This window comes from Scardinius erythrophthalmus (assembly GCF_964197995.2).
Source record: "Scardinius erythrophthalmus genome assembly, chromosome: 10".
In the NCBI taxonomy this organism is placed as follows: Eukaryota; Metazoa; Chordata; class Actinopteri; order Cypriniformes; family Leuciscidae; genus Scardinius; species Scardinius erythrophthalmus.
The window spans coordinates 25,333,383-25,353,818 of record NC_138230.1 but is presented as its reverse complement, the minus strand read 5'-3'; the positions used below and the strand labels follow the sequence as shown (position 1 = coordinate 25,353,818).

Below are 20,436 nucleotides of genomic sequence, written 5' to 3'. Positions count from 1 at the left end.
AACAGCTGTCACACATTAGCTCAAAAACGATGCGGCATTAGAAAGCACTTAGACAGCTGGAATACGTTGGCAAGGCTCACAGCTTTCTGTGTACATGCACAAACAGAAGGTACTGAAAACTGTCAGCTACTTGCTTGTCTTGAATTTGACACTAAGAAAGTTCAATGCTTTTTATAGACAAAGGGAGATGTGTTTTCAAATTCAAAATACATTACTAAACAATACCTGCTAAAGTGACAGGAATGCAAAGCTATATCTGGTGCCCATCTCACAATGGGTGCCGTTAAATATGTGCTGTACAATTTCAATCAAGACCCCAATGGATGAAGAAGAAAGCATTCATTAAGAATTATTTGCACACTGATAGCTTAATTCATTTGCATGTGTTGTCTGTGTTGTTTTACCAGCTTCACTAAAGGAATTATGCAAATGAGGTAATACTACAAACATGGCCCCAAATTTAGTGCTGATCGCAATTTGCGTGAAGTTCTTCTTCATCGTTTGATCATCATATGATAAAAAAATATGCTGCCATGAATGCAAATAAATGTACATACACATACATTTTAAATACAATAAAATAATAATGAAGAGCAATATTTATTTGAAATTTTAAATCTTTTGTAACATTATTAAGTCTTTAATGTCACTTTTGATCAATTTATGGCCACAGACTTTTTATTGATAGTAGGCTATATATAGTTGATGTGATGTCCAACTCACTATGATCATTTGAATATATCTGCTTGTATTTGTAGAGTTTTTTTGATGGCTGGGACATAAATGAAAAGAAGGACAAGACCAAGGGCCGACACGACACTCTTTTGGGTCGTAAGTGTTATTCACAGTAATGATTATAGTATAGTTTGATGTTATAGTTATATATAGTTTCCTGTTAGCACATGTTGCTAAGATAATGGCTTGGTACTTTAATATGCATAATATACATAACATACACAAATATTGGGTAAAATGTTTATTTAAAATAGAGCAGAGTTATCATGTCAAAGATGTTGCCAAGTTGTAGTCAAGGTAGGTGGCTGACCAGGTTTTGAAACAGCATTATTATTTTTATTGTTGTTATTATTATTATTATTATTATTATTATTATTATTTCTGACTAGCATTGTTCTTAATTTTTCTTATCCCAAACAGAAGACCGCCACCGTGTCAAAATGCATTCTCTCCTGGCTGATCCTAACTCAGACTATGTCAATGCAAACTACATTGATGTAAGTTTTTCTGTTTTCCTCTTTGTGCTCCTTTCTTCACTCCTCCATCTATATACATGTGTTTATCTCACTCCTGCTTTCATTAAACAAAGGTTACACATAACACGTTTATACCGCAATTCGTTTCCTCGCTGAGAGCGCTGCACATTGATTAATGTGCTGTCTAGTTTTGACACTTGTTGTTTTATTTCAGTATTTCAGCTATTGGTTACGATCCCATATTATAACTGCATTGTCCTGCCTCCCTAAAAGCCTGTCAAACATTTGATTTTAGTGCAGATGTGTCTTTTCTTTCCCCAGAAAGTTTTGTTAGCACAAATCTTAAACACAAGTCACTTTCCTGTCAGGCAGATTCTGAACACTTTACTCTTAATTTTAACCATTTGATAGATAAAGACTTCCAAACATATAAGAAGCATCAATTTTATAACTATCTGTGCTAGAGTCTCAGGAAATCCATTTTGTGTCATCTTTTAGTTGGAAGGTTATCCATTGGAATTGAGCAATCAAAACCTCTGCAGTTTGAAAGAGTCTAAATACATCAGGACTAACGTTTAGGTGTTTTGTCAATTTCTTTAAGGCTCTGAGTTTTTATTATGGTTTTGAATTTCTATTTAAGGCTGAAGCCACTTTTGTTATGACCAGCACTTGCAAAATGAACAGACTAGAATTGCTCTTTCTGGTTGGGTTGTACTTGAGTGATGAAAAAGAGTGCCTGATTATAGAGGTTTGTATACTAGAATGCAAAACTTTGTCATTCCACTTTTATAAGGACCAGGTATCTTGATTTTCTTCTACTCCTCAATAGTGATTTGCACTCAAGAATCAAAAAGTCAATCCACATATGATTACAAAAATATGGATTGACTTTTTGATTCTTAAATGCGAATCAATATTAACGCTTTGATGCAAGTTAAGAGCAGTGAATACTTCTCTTTTGAATAGATTTTCTCTACTGTCATATATACACATATATATAAATATATATATATATATATATATATATATATATGTATATATATATATATATATATATATATATATATATATATATATATATATATATATATATGCATACACACTCACCTAAAAGATTATTAGGAACACCTGTTCAATTTCTCATTAATGCAATTATCTAAACAACCAATCACATGGCAGTTGCTTCAATGCATTTAGGGGTGTGGTCCTGGTCAAGACAATCTCCTGAACTCCAAACTGAACGTCAGAATGGGAAAGAAAGGTGATTTAAGCAATTTTGAGCGTGGCATGGTTGTTGGTGCCAGACGGGCTGGTCTGAGTATTTCACAATCTGCTCAGTTACTGGGATTTTTACGCACAACCATTTCTAGGGTTTACAAAGAATGGTGTGAAAAGGGAAAAACATCCAGTATGGGGCAGTCCTGTGGGCGAAAATGCCTTGTTGATGCTAGAGGTCAGAGGAGAATGGGCAGACTGATTCAAGCTGATAGAAGAGCAACTTTGACTGAAATAACCACTCATTACAACCGAGGTATGCAGCAAAGCATTTGTGAAGCCACAACACGCACAACCTTGAGGCGGATGGGCTACAACAGCAGAAGACCCCACCGGGTACCACTCATCTCCACTACAAATAGGAAAAAGAGGCTACTATTTGCATGAGCTCACCAAAATTGGACAGTTGAAGACTGGAAAAATGTTGCCTGGTCTGATGAGTCTCAATTTCTGTTGAGACATTCAGATGGTAGAGTCAGAATTTGGCGTAAACAGAATGAGATTATGGATCCATCATGCCTTGTTACCACTGTGCAGGCTGGTGGTGGTGGTGTAATGGTGTGGGGGATGTTTTCTTGGCACACTTTAGGCCCCTTAGTGCCAATTGGGCATCGTTTAAATGCCACGGCCTACCTGAGCATTGTTTCTGACCATGTCCATCCCTTTATGACCACCATGTACCCATCCTCTGATGGCTACTTCCAGCAGGATAATGCACCATGTCACAAAGCTCGAATCATTTCAAATTGGTTTCTTGAACATGACAATGAGTTCACTGTACTAAAATGGCCCCCACAGTCACCAGATCTCAACCCAATAGAACATCTTTGGGATGTGGTGGAACGGGAGCTTCGTGCCCTGGATGTGCATCCCACAAATCTCCATCAACTACAAGATGCTATCTTATCAATATGGGCCAACATTTCTAAAGAATGCTTTCAGCACCTTGTTGAATCAATGCCACGTAGAATTAAGGCAATTCTGAAGGCGAAAGGGGGTCAAACACAGTATTAGTATGGTGTTCCTAATAATCCTTTAGGTGAGTGTATATATATATAACACTGAAGAAGTGAGGTTCAAATACTTTTAGCATGTTGTTTTTTTTTTTTTTTTTTTTTTTAAATGGATGCCATATACAGAGTGGGGGATCAAAGGATTCACAAATGATTGTTTCTCAAATGATTCTGTACCGATCCAGTGCAAAAACAGAACACATAGTAATTTGGCAGTGACATTTATATCATAAAAAAGCACACTTAGATGAACAAACATGCACAAGAACCTTCACAAAAGTTTAACTTTAGTTAAGTTTTAATTTCAATTTGTATTTTGTCTTGCACAAAACAATAGACCAAATTTCAGTGTAATGAACATTATATTTTAATATAATGGATTTATTTACACTGTAAAAAGCAGTAACCTGCAATTATTACCATAAATAGCTTTTTTTCTACCTGATCTGACTCTTAAATCTAGTTTTCTTTGTGTAAACTATACTGTATTGGAATTGATTCAGTAATGCTAAATAGCTTTTTTGATTTCAATAAAATCTTTTTATTTTAGATGAAACCACATGTAGCACATTTGTAGGTTACCTTTTTTTCAGTGCACATAAATCACTAATGAAAGATACTGCACACTGTCACTTGTTCAAAAGTCAGTTTGTTCAAAAGTCAGAAAACAGTGTATGTTAATTGACAATAACAAAATTGAATGTGGCTCTGATGTGACTGCATTTCATGGCATAACAGACATCTTATTTGTGGAAGATATGGACGAAAGTCACCTTAAAGGGATAGCCCCCCCCCCCCCCCCCCCTCAAAAAAATTGAATATTTATTCACCCTCAAGTTGTTCCAAACCTATATGAATTTTGTTGTTCTGCTGGACACAAAAGAAGATATTTTGAAGAATGTCAGTTGATGAGCCCCATTGACTTCCATATTGTTTGCTTACCCAAATTCTTCAAAATATCTTATTTTGTGTTCAGCAGAACAAAGAAACCCATACAGGTTTGGAACAATTTGAGGGTGAGTAAATGATGACAGAATGTTGGGTGAACTATACATTTAAACTCATCAAATATTTGCACACCTGGGCTTCTAAAAATTTAGAAGCATTGAGAATAGTTTTAAAATTGGACTGTGGGTCCCTGAATTGAAATGTAATATTTCAAATTGTTAGCCCCCTAAACTTCCCCACTCTTAGTCTGCATGAAATAGAAATATGATACAGTAATTTACAAAATACACCTTTTTTCACACGTTTATTAACTGTGTGCCCAAAACAGATAAATTAAAAAAAAAAATAAAGAGCTGAACAAGAGACTATATGAGGATTTTTTTTTTTTTTTTGTTTTTTTTCTGGGACAATGCATGGCAACTTATCTGAACTGTAATTTGCAGTTAGTCTGAAGTGATTTCCTCACTGCAGGTGGTTAGTATGGAGTATTTATTATTTCCTCTTTTTCTAATCATCTTAATTAGCCTGTTTCTCTTTCTCTCTTCTTTCACCCATTTCTCTGTGTCTGGGATCTCTTAGATTCGGATAAACAGAGAAGTAAGTACTTATCTTTTTCCTGTCTTCCTATCATCTGTCCATGACTCATTTATTCTACTATCATGGCTCTGTGCTCAGACCTTTTCTTTCTCAAGCCCTTTTCTGTCTATGTTGTTGAGTTTATTGTGTCTTTATATGATCTCATTGCATCATCCCCTGTAACTCAGAACCTTACAGGCTAAGCTTTAAACAACCCCTGAAATTGTTTTACAAACAGTTTTTTTTTTTCTGTTGACATTTTTTATTGAAACAAAAAGTGGGATTTTAAAGACCCCATGAAATCAAAAGGGGTTTTATTTCATTTCTGTTAGTTTTGAGATCATCTACAGTATATGTGATATCCATTAGTTGGATATCACATATACTGTACACACATCACATATGCTATAGATGATCTTAAAACTAACAGAAATGAAATAAAAACCCTTTTGATTTCATGGGGTCTTTAAAATTACTCTCATGGCTTCTGAAATCTAGAATAAACCATATATTGGACAAAAATGTGTTTTCGCAATATGTTATAAAACAATTTATACATATCATGTTTTATGTGATTATATACCGTACAGTTTTATGCCATTAAGCTGGATGTTTTACACATGGTCCCCATGAAGATAAAGGAACAGTTAGGGTTTAACATCTAAGAATAGTGAGGTTTGATTAAAATAAATAAATAAATTTCAAAACAATTAACTATTATGTAGAATATTGGGGGGGGGGGGGGGTAGTTCATTTTACCTTCATTATAGCAGATTCACTTCCCAGCAAGCAATAGCCGTCATTTCACCATCTAGGTTAACTATAGACCCGACATAGTCTATGAGCTATGAGTAACCCACTTCTAGCCAAAATAACCTTGAATTTGGTCACATATCGTTTTTTACCAAAATAACTTGCGAGGCGTATGATATTCCATCATGTAAGCAAAGTAAACAGCAATTACAATGTGTTTGGTTTTATTTCTTCTCTCGCGGGTCGCGCTGCTTCTGGCTGATGTCCTTCAGCAGCTACACACACACACACACACACACACACACACACACACACACACACACACACACACACACACACACACACACGTCTTTATCTAATTGATTACGTGTCTATTATTGGGCTAGGGTTTAGACGTCTTTTAAATTTTCACTGACAGCCCAAATTTTGCCTTTTTTTCAGCCTAGACATCTGGGCTGTGTTTGGATGGCTATTAGACATCTTTTAAATACAAAATTGCTTGCTGGGTTTCTTTGTTATTCATACATTAATTTTCTTTATGTGATTTTATTTCTGCACAAATAAAAGGAAGGGAAATTAAGGAAATGAATGTTGAAATATTCAGTATTGCGGCTTTCTCCTAAGGCTGTAGATAAAATACAGCTAGGAAGTCTGACATTTCTCAAAATCTTTTCTTTAGATTTTTTTTCTTCTGAAAGAGTTTTGTGTTAGGCTATCTTGTTGCTTTGTCCTTGTCATTTTCTGAAGCTTTTGCTGCCATTCATTTTCTCTGTTTCTTGGGGTTGAACAGATTAATCTCTGTCAAATTGTCTGCATTTTACCAGACGCTTGTTTCATTCTGATCATGTGTATCTTTAGTATGTTGTAGTATCCGTGCATGTTAGCGTTCAGTGAAAGTACAAATTACTTCTAATGGACTTCTTGGTTTTCTATCAAACCAATTGTAAAATGTCTTGGTTACGACTGTAACCCTGGTTCCTTGAGAAGGGAACGAGACATTGTGTCCGAATGTTGACACTATGGGGAACACTTCTGCGTGACTCCATCTGAAGAGCGGGTGAACTCACTCCAATATCATTGATGAGATGTTGTCCTTTGACGGATGACTGCATGACAGCGTCTTGTTCCTCTCTCGGGGAACCAGGGTAACAGTCATAACTGAGACTTTCCCTGTTGAGGGAACTGAACGTTGCATCAGAATGTTGATGGGAATGTTCATACCCACTATGCCATACATTCAAATACCTGACTATGTGTGAATCATAGAGAGTACAAACTAAGGTCTCAAGCACTTTGGATCCTGAAGTGGACTCTATATCCTGGCTTTACAATTTGATGAAGCTGTGTGGAGAGGCCCAGCTTGCTGCATCACAAACCTTCTGAAAGGAAACCCCTGATAACAATGCCTAAAGGCTGCCATAATCCTCGTAGAGTGGGCTCTAATGACTAGAGGCAAAGGAAGACCACACACCTCGTAAGCCACAGAGATAGCCTCTACAATCCACTTGCTTATGCCATGCTTAGATGCTGAGGAACCCCATCTTGGTGAACCAAAACAGCCAACAATTGGTCAGATTTACACCACTTAGAAGAGAGGTAGACGTAACAATTAAGAGCCCTAAATTGGAAAAGCAAGTTGACCTTCTCTTTGTATGCCATCTTAAAGGGGCCTTAGGCACACAACACAGTCTAGAATGAATAAAAGCTTTTACCATGCCTGGAGCAAACTCTAGGCAGGAGGAGGCAACAGACAGAGCCTGCAGATCTCCTACACTTTTTAGTGAAATAAGAACACCATCTTAAGAGATCTTAAATTTCCCTGAAGCTGACTCAATAGGCTCAAAGGTTGTCATTAACAAATCCTCTAAAACAATGGCCACATCCTAGGCCGGAACTCTCGAATAACTTGCAGGCCTCAGCTTCATAGCACCCCATAGGAAACAGGACACTAGAGGGTGTCTCCGCAATGAATCACTACCTAAAGGTGCATGGTAAGCAGCAATACATAAACTTTCAAAGTGGAGTGGGATAAGCAGATAGGCAGTCACGAAAGAACTTCACCACTGAACCAATTGGGCAGTTAAGTCGGTCCAACCAGCGCTCTCTGTACCATAAAGTGAAGAGCTCTGGAGTTTAAAATGGTCTCAACAACTTCGGTTGAGAGACCATAGTTCAAGGATTGGTTCCCCTCAGGGGCCAAACCCACATTTTTCATTTCTCTGTTTGGGGGTGATAAATGTTGCCCCCTGCTTGAGATCGAAGATCCCTCCTAATGGGAATCTCCCACGGACAGCCGTCCAGGAGAGACATGATGTATATGTGAAATGTGTATATATATATACACTGCTCAAAAAAATAAAGGGAACACTTAAACAACACAATGTAACTCCAAGTCAATCACACTTCTGTGAAATCAAACTGTCCACTTAGGAAGCAACACTGATTGACAATCAATTTCAAATGCTGCTGTGCAAATGGAATAGACAACAGGTGGAAATTATAGGCAATTAGCAAGACACCCCCAATAAAGGAGTGGTTCTGCAGGTGGTGACCACAGACCACTTCTCAGTTCCTATGCTTCCTGGCTGATGTTTTGGTCACTTTTGAATGCTGGCGGTGCTTTCACTCTAGTGGTAGCATGAGACAGAGTCTACAACCCACACAAGTGGCTCAGGTAGTGCAGCTCATCCAGAATGGCACATCAATGCGAGCTGTGGCAAGAAGGTTTGCTGTGTCTGTCAGCGTAGTGTCCAGAGCATGGAGGCGCTACCAGGAGACAGGCCAGTACATCAGGAGACGTGGAGGAGGCCGTAGGGCGTTATTGTTCCCAAACTTTTGAACAGTAGTGTATATTGTTACAAAAGATTTCTATTCTAAATAAATACAGTTCTTTTTATTCATCAAATAATCCTGAAAAAAGTATCTCAGGTTATAAAAAAAAATATTAAGCAGCACAACTGTTTCCAACATTGATCATAAATCAGCATATTAGAATGATTTCTGAAGGATCATAAGACACCAAAGACTGGAGTACTTGCTGATGAAAATTCAGCTTTGCATCACAAAAATAAATTACATTTTAAAGTATATTAAACAAGTAATAAAAACTCAGTGAGTGTTTTAGCGCAATTTTCTCACGTCATGGGATCACAACACTAAGAGATAGTAAATCTTTTCCTGGATTTTTTTTTGTGCGTTCCCGAGATTAGACCTTCCTTAACATAATGCCGAAAACCCGAAGTCTCTAGGTGGTCTGGTTGAGGAGTAGATAGAAGTGCAAGATTGGTGCGCACAGACAGAACAGAAATCATGAGTTAACAATCGCAATTTTGTCCGGTGGAAAATTGCGCTAAAAAGAGAACCGTTATTTTAAATTGTAATAATATTTCATAATATTACTTTTTTTTTTTTTTTTTTTACTGCAGGCTTGATGAGCATAAGAGACTTCTTTCAAAAACATTAAAATAGTAATGTTTCCAAACTTTTGACTGGTACTGTATGTATATATATATATACATTTTTTTTTTATGTTAAGTGGTTGAAAATAAAAACTCCTTATTTGGTCCTTCGTGGAAAGTTTGGCACCCATAGGAAATTAATGAGTGAGACAGAGCATTTTATTCAGAGCATTTTTTTTTATGTGTCCAATAAAAATCAATAAATCCTACACAATGCAGATCATACATACACATAAATTAAGGGGTGAGCCTATATAACATTCTCAGTGTGGCCCACACTATTGTGAATAAGGGGCCCCATTTGTCGCATTATGTGTGTAGGGCTGTCAATTTAAAGTATGAGTTGATGAGTGGAAAAAGTTCTTAATTATGGACATTTCAAGGGTGGGCAGTATAGCCAAAGTTTTACAAAAAATACACAAAATTAATACTTGTATATCATAGTAGAAGTATCAGATCATGATATTATTTTAGATTTTTAAAATACAAAAATAGCACAATGCCAGTTTTAGATGCATAGTAATTGCATGTACAATAATAATTTACAAATGAAAGGCTCTTAATTATTTTCTTTGAAACTACAAACCCAAACCAAAAGATTAGATTATTCATTAATGATAAGAAATGGTAAACCTGGCATCAGTGCGAAAATAAACTAACAAAAACTTAAAATCAGTAATACTAACATTATAAAACAGGTAGGTCAACTCTGATTGGATGAACTGTGCTATAAGCCATTGGCAATTAGTACACACACCACAACTTTTTGAGACATGCACATTTCACTTAATTATTAATACAGCAAGTTGTGACATTGCTTGGCAACCATAAACAACTAAACTCTTAATGTTGTGCTTCACAAACACCCTGTTTATAACAGATTATTCTTTGTCTTGACTTGTAAGGACACATCCAGCGTTGTATTTTCACATTCATTAACATTTCCACGTCAATATCATGTGTAAATATCCTGAAGCAGTTTGCCAGAGCCATCTGTCAGAGTGAAGTATTGAAAAGTCTCTACCAATTTCTATCATTACATGGTCCATATAGCGTTGAGGCTCACATAGACATAGCATTTATAGCCAGTTTACATTTTGACTATTGGAGAATCAACTCGGGCATAACCTTTGAGACTAAGCTTTCCAACCCTAAAAGCAAAGACCAACCCCACACATTCACACACACAGGGGCAGAGGTGCTGTGTGGGCGAGTGAGCAGATTCATTTCTCAAGAGCAGATAAAGGTTCATTATACTTATAAAGCCGCCCTGCTCCTTACAGAAAAATCATCTATTGATTTCTGACAACAGCAAGACATTGCAAGCACTAAAATCAACCATAAACTTTCTGAACACAAGTTTTAAGAATAGAAGATAAATATTTCAGTTATAAGTTATTTTTCTAACTCTGCTGTCTAAACAAGCTGCTAGCTTCTAAGTCATGGGACCATAAAAGTGACTGAGGGGACAGCAATCTTCTGGCACTTCTTCCCACTAGTCATGATAGTCTAGTGGTGTAATTTTGTTAATGCTTAGGGGTTGGTTTCAAATCCTGATATACTGATATATAATATAATTATATTTGTATATTGAACCAAGCAAAATTGCAACTGAACACGACTGCCAGTGAACGCCCTGCTTTTCCCTGTATGGTAAACAGCAGAACTGAGTTTGTGCTTGTGTTGTAGAACACTGTTTGTGTTTCATGGTAAAATAACTATTATTATTTATAGTCAAGTCACATTTAATTGTATAGCAATACAGATTGTTTCAAGTCTTATATACATTAATAAACGAAAATAACACAGTGCTCTAGACAAAAAAAAAAAATAATATACAATCAAGGAGCCGTTGCGGCCTATAAGAAAAAAAAGGCACCAATTTGCAAGCATAAAATATAAGCAATATAAGCATAGAAAGTTGTTTTATTTTAAATAAAAACACGTAATTTCTGTCATCCTGTAGTGTTTACATCTGCCCTCCTTTTACAGCGTCAGCTGGAACTAATTCACTTAAAGTGGCAACTGAAAATTGTTTCCAACCTGCAAATTATATACAAATTGATCTTTCCACAGAATCTGAGCCATTGTCACAGACCCAAATTATGTCAGCATCACTTGGCCATTCAGTGTAGTTTGGCCGCCTTCTCAATGCATAAGTGTTCCCTTTCGTTGTCACTCCGAGTTACGTCGGATGACGACGAATGGGGTTTCGCTTAGAAATCCTATCACCTTCGAGTATATAAAACGAGCCAATGGCAAAGAAATGCCATGGGTCTGCTGAATTTGCATAGCGTAACTCCGCCCCACCCTGGGGGTATATAAGGAAGTGCGCTGGCAACATGCAGATATGTTTTTGCTTCGGAGCCAAGTTCAGTACTTCACTCCACAAGCCTTCTGAGTGTCATCTCAAATCTCTTCGAGACGAGCGGCTCTTCAGTGTGTTGGTGTGACGGCGTGTTCCAGCGAGATCGCATTTCCTGCTGCTGATTTGTGCAGTAATCTGCCGACAGTGAGTGTGTTTCTCCCTGGGCGCTTCAGCACTCTGCTGAGCTTTTCCACTCTCTAAAAGAGCTGCACGTGGCACGTCTTTTTCAAGACGGTTCGCCCGTGTATTTTCTATTTCCTGGATGTGTGTGCGTGATTCATCTGCCTAACGGTCGCGAGCGCTGTTTTGCGTGTTGGGCTTAATCAGGCTCGGCAGCGCTCGTTGATGAGTCATGTTTTCATTGCGGGAACATGACCATCGCGATGTTTATAGATCGAGACACAATGATCTCCATGTGAGTAGAGTCCCCTCTGCCACACCCCAATTTATCTCTTCCTCGAGAAGGGATACTTTGGCTGTTGGCCAGGGTGATCTGAGGGTTCGGTGTTGCACAACAACCGACGAGTCAATTCCTCGGGCCACACCCCCCTCCACATCGCAAACCGTGGAGCTTCCGTGTGTGCCTGGTTTCTTTCGGGGACCCAGTGTTTCATTCGGGGCTCTGGCGGATGGTGTCATGCATTCACAGCATCACAAGGCGGGCTTGATTCCTCTGGAAATTAAGTTTCGCTGCGTTGCCTCCCATGGGAGTGCCATCGTTGCCGTGACCGATCCAGAGCTGTCAGCAATGCTTTCTTGGGCAGCTGAAAGCATCGGCTGGAGTGGCCCCACCCTCCCCCCGAGCTCTGTAAGCTTCTCCCGGACGTGCATCAGGACGCCTGCGCTCCGCGAGAGTCCACGTGACTTTCGCGGGCCGCGGGTGTCCTCCGCCTTCGCTGCTTTCGATCGCACGGCGATCATGGTCTGTATGTTCCCTGTCACTATCGTGGCATGGTCATGCAGTGCTGTGTGTCGCCTGCGCCTTCGATGCAGTGCTGTCCTGGGAGTTCTGTCCGAAACCGGCCGCAGTGGAACGCTAGTCCTTCCCTGGCCAACCCTGGCAGAACGCGGAAACTCTAACCACGCCCCTATGCTGGGACGCTATGCCTCCCATGCCCGGCCTGGTTGTTCTGCCACGCACACTGCTGACCTCGCTCAGGCGACATCAGTACCTGCGTGATCCTGGGTCAGGTGATGTCCACTAGTGTGGTCCAGACATGGGCTTAGCCAGGTTGATGTGGTGGTGTCTGAGAGTTCATTTTCTAAGCTCCCCCATGTCCTGGGCTGGGCTCTTTGGCGGTGTGGCTTCGACCACCTGAAGTAGACTCGGGTCCTGCACCGATGGTCATCCATCCGTGCGGTCTCCTTAGTCTGCTTCCCGCCAAGGCCCCCTCCATGCGGCTGCTCCCCTCGGGTCTTCACCGGCCCTGAGCAGGAGCAAGTCGCAGGAGGGCGGTGCTGCCCGTCTCCGCCCCTTAGTCTGCCACGCCAGCCTAAGCAGCACTTTTGAGATGGGCAGCCTGGTCGGCGGTGTGGTTGAGGATTGCGCCCAACAGTCTTCGATCACTCTATAAGCAGGCTGAGGACCTTCTGCACCGACTGTCATCTGTCCGTGCGGTCTCCTTAGCCTGCTTCCCGCCGACACCGCCCCTCTGCGATTCCTCCCCTCGAGCCTTCACTGGCCCAGAGCATGAGGAGGTCGCAGGAGGGTGGCACCGCCTGTCTCCCGCCCCGTGCCCCACTAAACGCCAGGCCAAGCGGCGCTCCTGAGACGGGCTGCTCAGAGATGGCATTGAGTTCTTCCCAGGAGACGGTAGCAGGGCCGCTCCTTCCCCCGGTGGAGGGCCGGGGGAGAATCCTTGGTTTTTCCCACCCCGCTGCTCGTCCCACGACGAGCAGCACCCTAATGTGGTTAAAGAAATAACTCACTTCCCCATCTCTGAACACACAGAGTGCGCGGATGACAGTGCGCGTCGCTCACGAGCCTCGCCACTCTCGTCCCCCTCTGTCGCCAGTCCCCTGCCAGAGCACGCCCCCGTGGGACGCTGGTCCTCACCTGGCCTCCTCTAGGAGGACGCGGCTAATGACCGTGCCCCCGCACCGGGCCGCTATGCCACCCAGGCCGGGGACGGTCATTTCGCCTCGCTGCACCACCGAGGGTACGTCTGTGGTCCGTATGACCCCGCTGGCACAGTTCCTGGAAGCCTGGTTAGAGCTTCCCAGGCTGTCCCGCTGGGTCGCAAGGACCATCAGGCTCGGCTACGCGATTCAGTTCGCGCGGTCTCCTCCCCGCTTCAGGGGAGTCCGCTTCACTATGGTCGGTGGCAATGCCCCTGTTCTGAGAGCGGAGGTCGCTACCTTACTGGCGAAGGGTGCGATCGAGACTCCAGCCAAAATGAAGTCCGGCTTCTACAGCCCCTACTTCATTGTACCGAAGAAATCCGGTGGGTTTACGACCAATCCTCGACTGCGCGTCTTGAACCGCTCCCTTCACAGGATGCCGTTCAAGATGCTCACGGCCAAACACATTTTCGAGTGCATACGGCCGCAGGATTGGTTTGCAGGGATCGACCTGAAGGACGCCTACTTTCATGTCTCCATTCTTCCTCGACACAGACCGTTTCTACGGTTTGCTTTCGAGGGGCAGGCATACCAGTATGCGGTTCTCCCTTTCGGGCTAGCCCTGTCTCCTCGCGTCTTCACGAAGGTCGTCGAGGCAGCCCTTGTTCCCCTTTGGGAACACGGGGTTCGCATCCTGAACTATCTCGACGACTGGCTGATCCTAGCTCACTCTCGAGACCAGGTTTGCGAACACAGGGACCTAGTGCTCCGGCACCTAGCTTGTCTGGGCCTTCGGGTCAACTGGGAGAAGAGCAAACTCTGCCCCGTGCAGAGGATCTCTTTTCACGGTATGGAGATCGACTCGGTCGATCTCAGTCACTGCTGACTTGCCTTCGTCAGTTCGAGGGCAAGAGTGTGGTTCCACTGAAACTATTTCAGAGGCTCCTGGGGCATATGGCATCCGCAGCCGCAGTCACGCCACTCGGGTTGCTTCATATGAGACCACTTCAGCTTTGGCTTCGCGATCGAGTCCCGAGGTTAGCATGGCATCACGGCACGTTCCGAGTCCCAGTGACTCCAGTCTGCCGTCAGACCTTCACCCCGTGGTCGAACCTCAGTTTTCTTTGGGCCGGAGTGCCCTTGGAACGAGTTTCCAGGCATGTTGTTGTATCAACAGATGCCTCCACCACGGGCTGGGGCGCCATGTGCAATGGACATGCTGCCGCGGGCTCCTGGACAGGACCCCAGCGCCTTTGGCATGTCAATTGCCTCGAGTTGTTGGCTGTACGTCTTGCCCTGCACCGCTTCCATGCGTTGCTCAGGGGACAACACGTACTAGTCCGATCGGACAATACCACGACTGTAGCGTACATCAACCGTCAAGGGGGTCTGCGCTAGAGGGCTGCATTGGGATTTTAATGGGCGGCTAAAAAAAACACTGCGGGATCGGGAGGTAGCCTTGCAACATGATGGAGATGTCAATAATGGCGCTTTTCCACTACACAGTACCAGCTCGCCTCGGCTCGGCTCGGCTCGGCTCGGCTCGACTCGCATTTTTTTGGTTTTCCACTATGTAAAAGTTGTAACTGTATCTGCTTCCAGGTACTTTTTTTCGTACCCCCTCCGGCGGGGTTCTGAGCGAGCTTAGGCGATACTAAAATGTGACATGAAACGGCAGACTGCTGATTGTTCAGAGAGAAGCATCACTATTCACTGCGTCATCATTGCACGCGCAAGACAGAGTATCCTGAATAAAAAACAGCAAAAACAAAAACAAAACCATCCAAAAACAGCACACTCGATTTCCTCCATTATCCTGTGTGTATGTGTCCAGTAGGCTATGCCGGCCAGGGAAACGAAACAAACAACCCCATGAATCTCTTTAATAATAGCAATACAAATATGTGTTTTTTCCTGCGGGACGGGAGAAGACACAAAATCAATGCATCTCTATTATTGTGCGGGAATAAATTCTCAGAGTTTTGCGGGTGCGGGCGGGAGTGGACATACATATTGCGGGAGCGGGCGGGAGTGAAACACATACGTTGCGGGAGCGGGCGGTAATGGTCAGAAATTCGGCGGGCGCGGGCGGGAGCGGGATGAAGAAAACAGTCCCGCGCAGGGCTCTAGTCTGCGCTCCCGCCGTATGTCACAACTCGCCCGCCACCTCCTCATATGGAGTCAGAAGCATCTGAGGTCGCTTCGAGCCATTTATATCCCGGGAGACCTGAACCAGGCGGCCGACGAGCTGTCTCGGTTTCGGCCTCTCGCTGGAGATTGGCGACTCCATCCCCAGACGGTTCAGCTGATTTGGGATCAGTTCGGGGACGCACAGGTAGACCTGTTTGCCTCCCACGACTCGTCCCACTGCGGCCTGTTTTATTCCCTGACCGAGGGCACGCTCAGCACGGATGCACTGGCACACAGCTGGCCGCGGCGCCTCCGCAAGTTTGCGTTTCCCCCAGTGAGCCCTTTTGCGCAGACCTTGCGCAAGATCAGGGAGGACGAGGAGCAGGTAATTTTGGTTGCCCCGTATTGGCCCAACCGCACCTGGTTCTCAGAACTTGTACTCCTCGCGACAGCACCTCCCTGGCCAATTCCTCTGAGGAAGGACCTGCTTTCTCAGGGACGGGGCACCTTATGGCACCATCGTCCCGATCTTTGGAACCTCCACGTGTGGCTCCTGGATGGGACGAGGCAGGTTTGAGTACCCTACCACCAGCGGTGGTGGCTACCATCACTTCCGCTAGAGCATCGTCCACGAGACATGCCTATGCGTTGAAGTGGAACCTCTTCGTCAACTGGTGTTCTTCTAAAAATCTAGAACCCACGAAATGCCCCATCAGTGTCGTGCTTCCTTCCTGCAAGAAGGGTTGGAGCGAAGGCTGTCTCCCTCCACCCTGAAAGTGTATGTTGCCGCCATTGCCGCACATCACGACGCAGTTGATGGTAAGTCCTTAGGAAAGCACGACCTGATCGTCAGGTTCCTGAGGGGAGCCAGGAGACTGAATCCTCCTTGTCCTCCCCTCGTACCCTCTTGGGACCTCTCAGTGGTTTTAACCGCCCTGCAGAGTGCTCCCTTTGAGCCTCTGCAATCAGTGGAGCTTAAGTTCCTGTCAATGAAGACAGCGCTCCTGGTTGCATTGGCCTCCATCAAGAGGGTAGGGGACCTGCAGGCATTTTCGTTTGACGAAGCGTGCCTGGAGTTCGGACCGGCTAACTCTCACGTGATCCTGAGACCCCGGCCTGGATATGTGCCCAAGGTTCCCACCACACCCTTTCGAAACCAGGTGGTGAACCTGCAAGCGCTGCCTTTGGAGGAGGCAGACCCAGCCTTGGCACTGCTCTGTCCAGTACGTGCACTCCGTGCTTACGTAGACAGAACACAGTGTTTCAGGACCTCAGACCAGCTCTTTGTCTGTCATGGTGGGAAGCTGAAGGGAAAGGCTCTCTCCAAGCAAAGGTTGTCTCACTGGATAGTGGACGCCATTGCTTTGGCATACCAGCAGCAAGGTCGATCATGCCCCCTTGGTGTGACGGCCCACTCCACCCGGAGTGTGGCATCCTCTTGGGCTCTAGCGCATGGCGCCTCGCTAACAGACATCTGCAGAGCTGCAGGCTGGGCGACACCTAACACATTCGCGAGATTCTATAATCTCCGAGTGGAGCCAGTTTCTTCTCATGTACTCGCTTCAACTAGCCGGTAAGAGATTCTGCTCAGGTGTCTTCGCTTGCTCGCCATTCCTCTCCACGGACGGGATACGTGCGATATTTTCCTCAGGTGAGCCTGATAAGCCCTGAGTCTCCTCCAGCACTGACGACGTCAACGCCAGAGTTATGCCACGGCAGCTTTCGCGCTTGGCTAGGTGCCTCCATGTGCATGGTTCCCCCTCCGGGCGACCCCCACATGTGTATTCCACTGTAAGCCTCTCTGAGCAGGTGTCTTTCCCTTGGCAAGCCACCTTGCCACCCCTGGGGTTGAAATATTTCACCTGCGGCTGGACACCCCAGTGTTACTCCGTATGCAGCCCTTCGGGGTCATATGTGTATTCCAAGTCCCCCCCTTCGGGTTGGGCATGATTGCATATTTCCACTGGATATGCTTCCCAGTGTACCTTGGTATTCCTGTGTTAAGTAGGACTCCTTCGTCCGTGCTAGTCTCACGACAGGGAGCTCAGACTTACGCAGGGCACTGGAAGACAGTCGAGAGGTGGCGTGATTACACTGGGAACCCCATTCGTCGTCATCCGACGTAACTCGGAGTGACAACGAAAGGGAACGTCTCAGTTACGTATGTAACCCTCGTTCCCTGAGTAGGGAACGGAGACGTTACGTCTCCCTGCCACTTCCGCTGTACCGCTGGAACGCCTGAGTTCAGTCTCGGCTCCTCAGCGAAGACATATCTGCATGTTGCCAGCGCACTTCCTTATATACCCCCAGGGTGGGGCGGAGTTACGCTATGCAAATTCCGCAGACCCATGGCATTTCTTTGCCATTGGCTCGTTTTATATACTCGAAGGTGATAGGATTTCTAAGCGAAACCCCATTCGTCGTCATCCGACGTAACATCTCCGTTCCCTACTTAGGGAACGAGGGTTACATACGTAACCGAGACGTTTTCATATGTTGAGTAATCATGTAGACAACAGGTTAAGTAAAAATATTATGATATTTAGAATGCTCATCTCTATAGTATTTTTTTTTTTCTAGCTGACTTCTAAACTAGCTTTTACTAGTTTATGGACATTTTATGGCTATTCTGAGGTAAATGTAACGTTATGTGACATATTGTTTACAAGCTGTTTGTCTTTTTGCGGTTGAAAGAATAATTGAGAGATTGCATGAGGCATCATACATGATACATTTCAGTAAGTTGTACTGTATCTTTCAACATACCTTCTGATGGTAATTCATGTTTATTTCTTCCTATTAGTAGTAAAGAGAAAGAGATGATCAGTTCATGTGCCGCTTGGACTGATGCGGCTACAGAGATTTGTAAAGAGCCACAAAGCCACATGTTTTGTTTGAATTTCATTATAAATTTTACATAATTTGGAAGCTGAGACTTTGTTTATTAAAAGTAACAAACATATTATAAGTAACATTAAAAGTCACAAAGCTTATTGTGATTATTGGATGGCAGGTGCTCTAAAAATAATGTGGTTCCTGCATCAGCCAAAAACAGCATAGACTGAAAGATCATGAGAATAAGAATCAGTATTGATTAAAAAATGAGAATTGTTAACAACAATCTTAGTTTCCAAACAGCTGACATGTTTACATGTAGTATGTCCACGTTATGTGCACAAATCCATACATTGCCTTTCTGCACTTTTACTTGGGTGTTCATTCATTGACACGGACATATTATCCTCTGTGTCCCTGTCGTTTTCTATCTCTCATGCTGGGACAACTGGAGCCTGCTTTTTTATTAGCAGGTGTGCCGTCAGGTGTTCGACAGAGATAAGGACAGTTTGAAAAAGTCAGATATTTTGTTGTTTTGATGTGTTTTTCTGATCATTGCTTTCCCTGTGCTATTTAAGTGTTTTTTTTTTTTTTTTACAAAAACTTTGATGTGCATCATCTTATTTTATTACATCTACACTGATAGGCTACTCATCACAGAATATGCAGATACAAATGCATTACATGTTAATTTTATGCAGCTTTACAGAAGGCAAGCTTTACAGAAGGTAAGAGTGTCATTATTCAGCTCAATGTAGTTTAAGTTCTCTTACAAGAGACCGTGCCACCTTTCTGGATGCTCCCGTGTCACCGGCTGGTCTCTTCGGCCCCTCGGTGAAGGGCTTCGAGGACCGCTATTCGGAGGTGCAGAAGGCGTCTCAGGCCATGAGATACTTCTTACCGCGGCACTCCAATTCTGCAGCGGGTCGCGCTAAGAAGCAGCCGCCCGCTCGGAATCCAGCACCCCCACCGCCTCCGCCGCCTGCTTCACAGCTTCGCCAGGCTCGGGATGTGCGTCAGCGCTCGCGCTCCACTAGCCGCCGCAGACCGGCTCCTGCCCGGGGACCCAGGCCCAAGCTCGCGCCGAACTTTGAGTCCCCTAAGTCTTCCTAGCCCCCCTAGGAAGGCGCCGATGGCTAAGTCCCGCAGCGGCCGGACCACCATCGAAATAGGCACAACCCGCTCTCTCAGTCCCCTCAACAGAGGTGATTCGAAGAGTGTATTCAGCAGCCAACGAGTCGGTTTCTCAACTCGCTCGCCTGTACACAAACACCGTTCTCACCGTGACCCACATAAATCTCAAAAAGAGCATTATGTCTGGTCATATTCCGGCTCAGGCCGAAGGTGTTTTGAATGTAGGAAATGTGCCTACTACCCAGTGCCCACCCCTACACATAAGCACTACCCCCTCTGTGAGTTACACTCATCCAGGATCGAAAACAATAAAGCTGGCTCATGCCGCTCAACCGCTAAGTGTAGAAAGAGTGCCCACTTCCCAGTGCTCACCCCTACACATAGGCATTACCCACGCAGTGTCTCATACCACCCCGGGGTCACATACCACCCCGGTGACACACATAATGCCCCCCCCCCCCCCAAGAATTCAATTCTTAAAGCTCAATATTAGATGATACATACATGGGACACACTACAGATACGTGTGAATATTTGCCTGTTTAATCAAATGTTAAGGATAAACGCTTTCATTTTTTGAGATACAGAGATGCATGTTCTGCTGTCACATTCTCAGCCACACTTAAAAAGTTTTTTTCCCCTTTATGTGATTTGGTGTTTCTGTCAGAGATTAC

At 43.9% G+C, this 20,436-nt stretch overlaps 1 protein-coding gene across 1 annotated transcript in view; it reads left to right on the top strand.

Annotated features, from left to right (window-relative positions):
* The window catches only part of ptprua (protein tyrosine phosphatase receptor type Ua), a 446,907-nt gene that overhangs the window by 386,682 nt on the left and 39,789 nt on the right, over positions 1 to 20,436 (top strand). The window contains exons 17-18 of the mRNA XM_081375841.1: positions 759 to 831; positions 1,156 to 1,232. Coding sequence (XP_081231967.1) covers positions 759 to 831; positions 1,156 to 1,232 — 150 coding nt within the window. The remainder of the gene's footprint in view (positions 1 to 758; positions 832 to 1,155; positions 1,233 to 20,436) is intronic.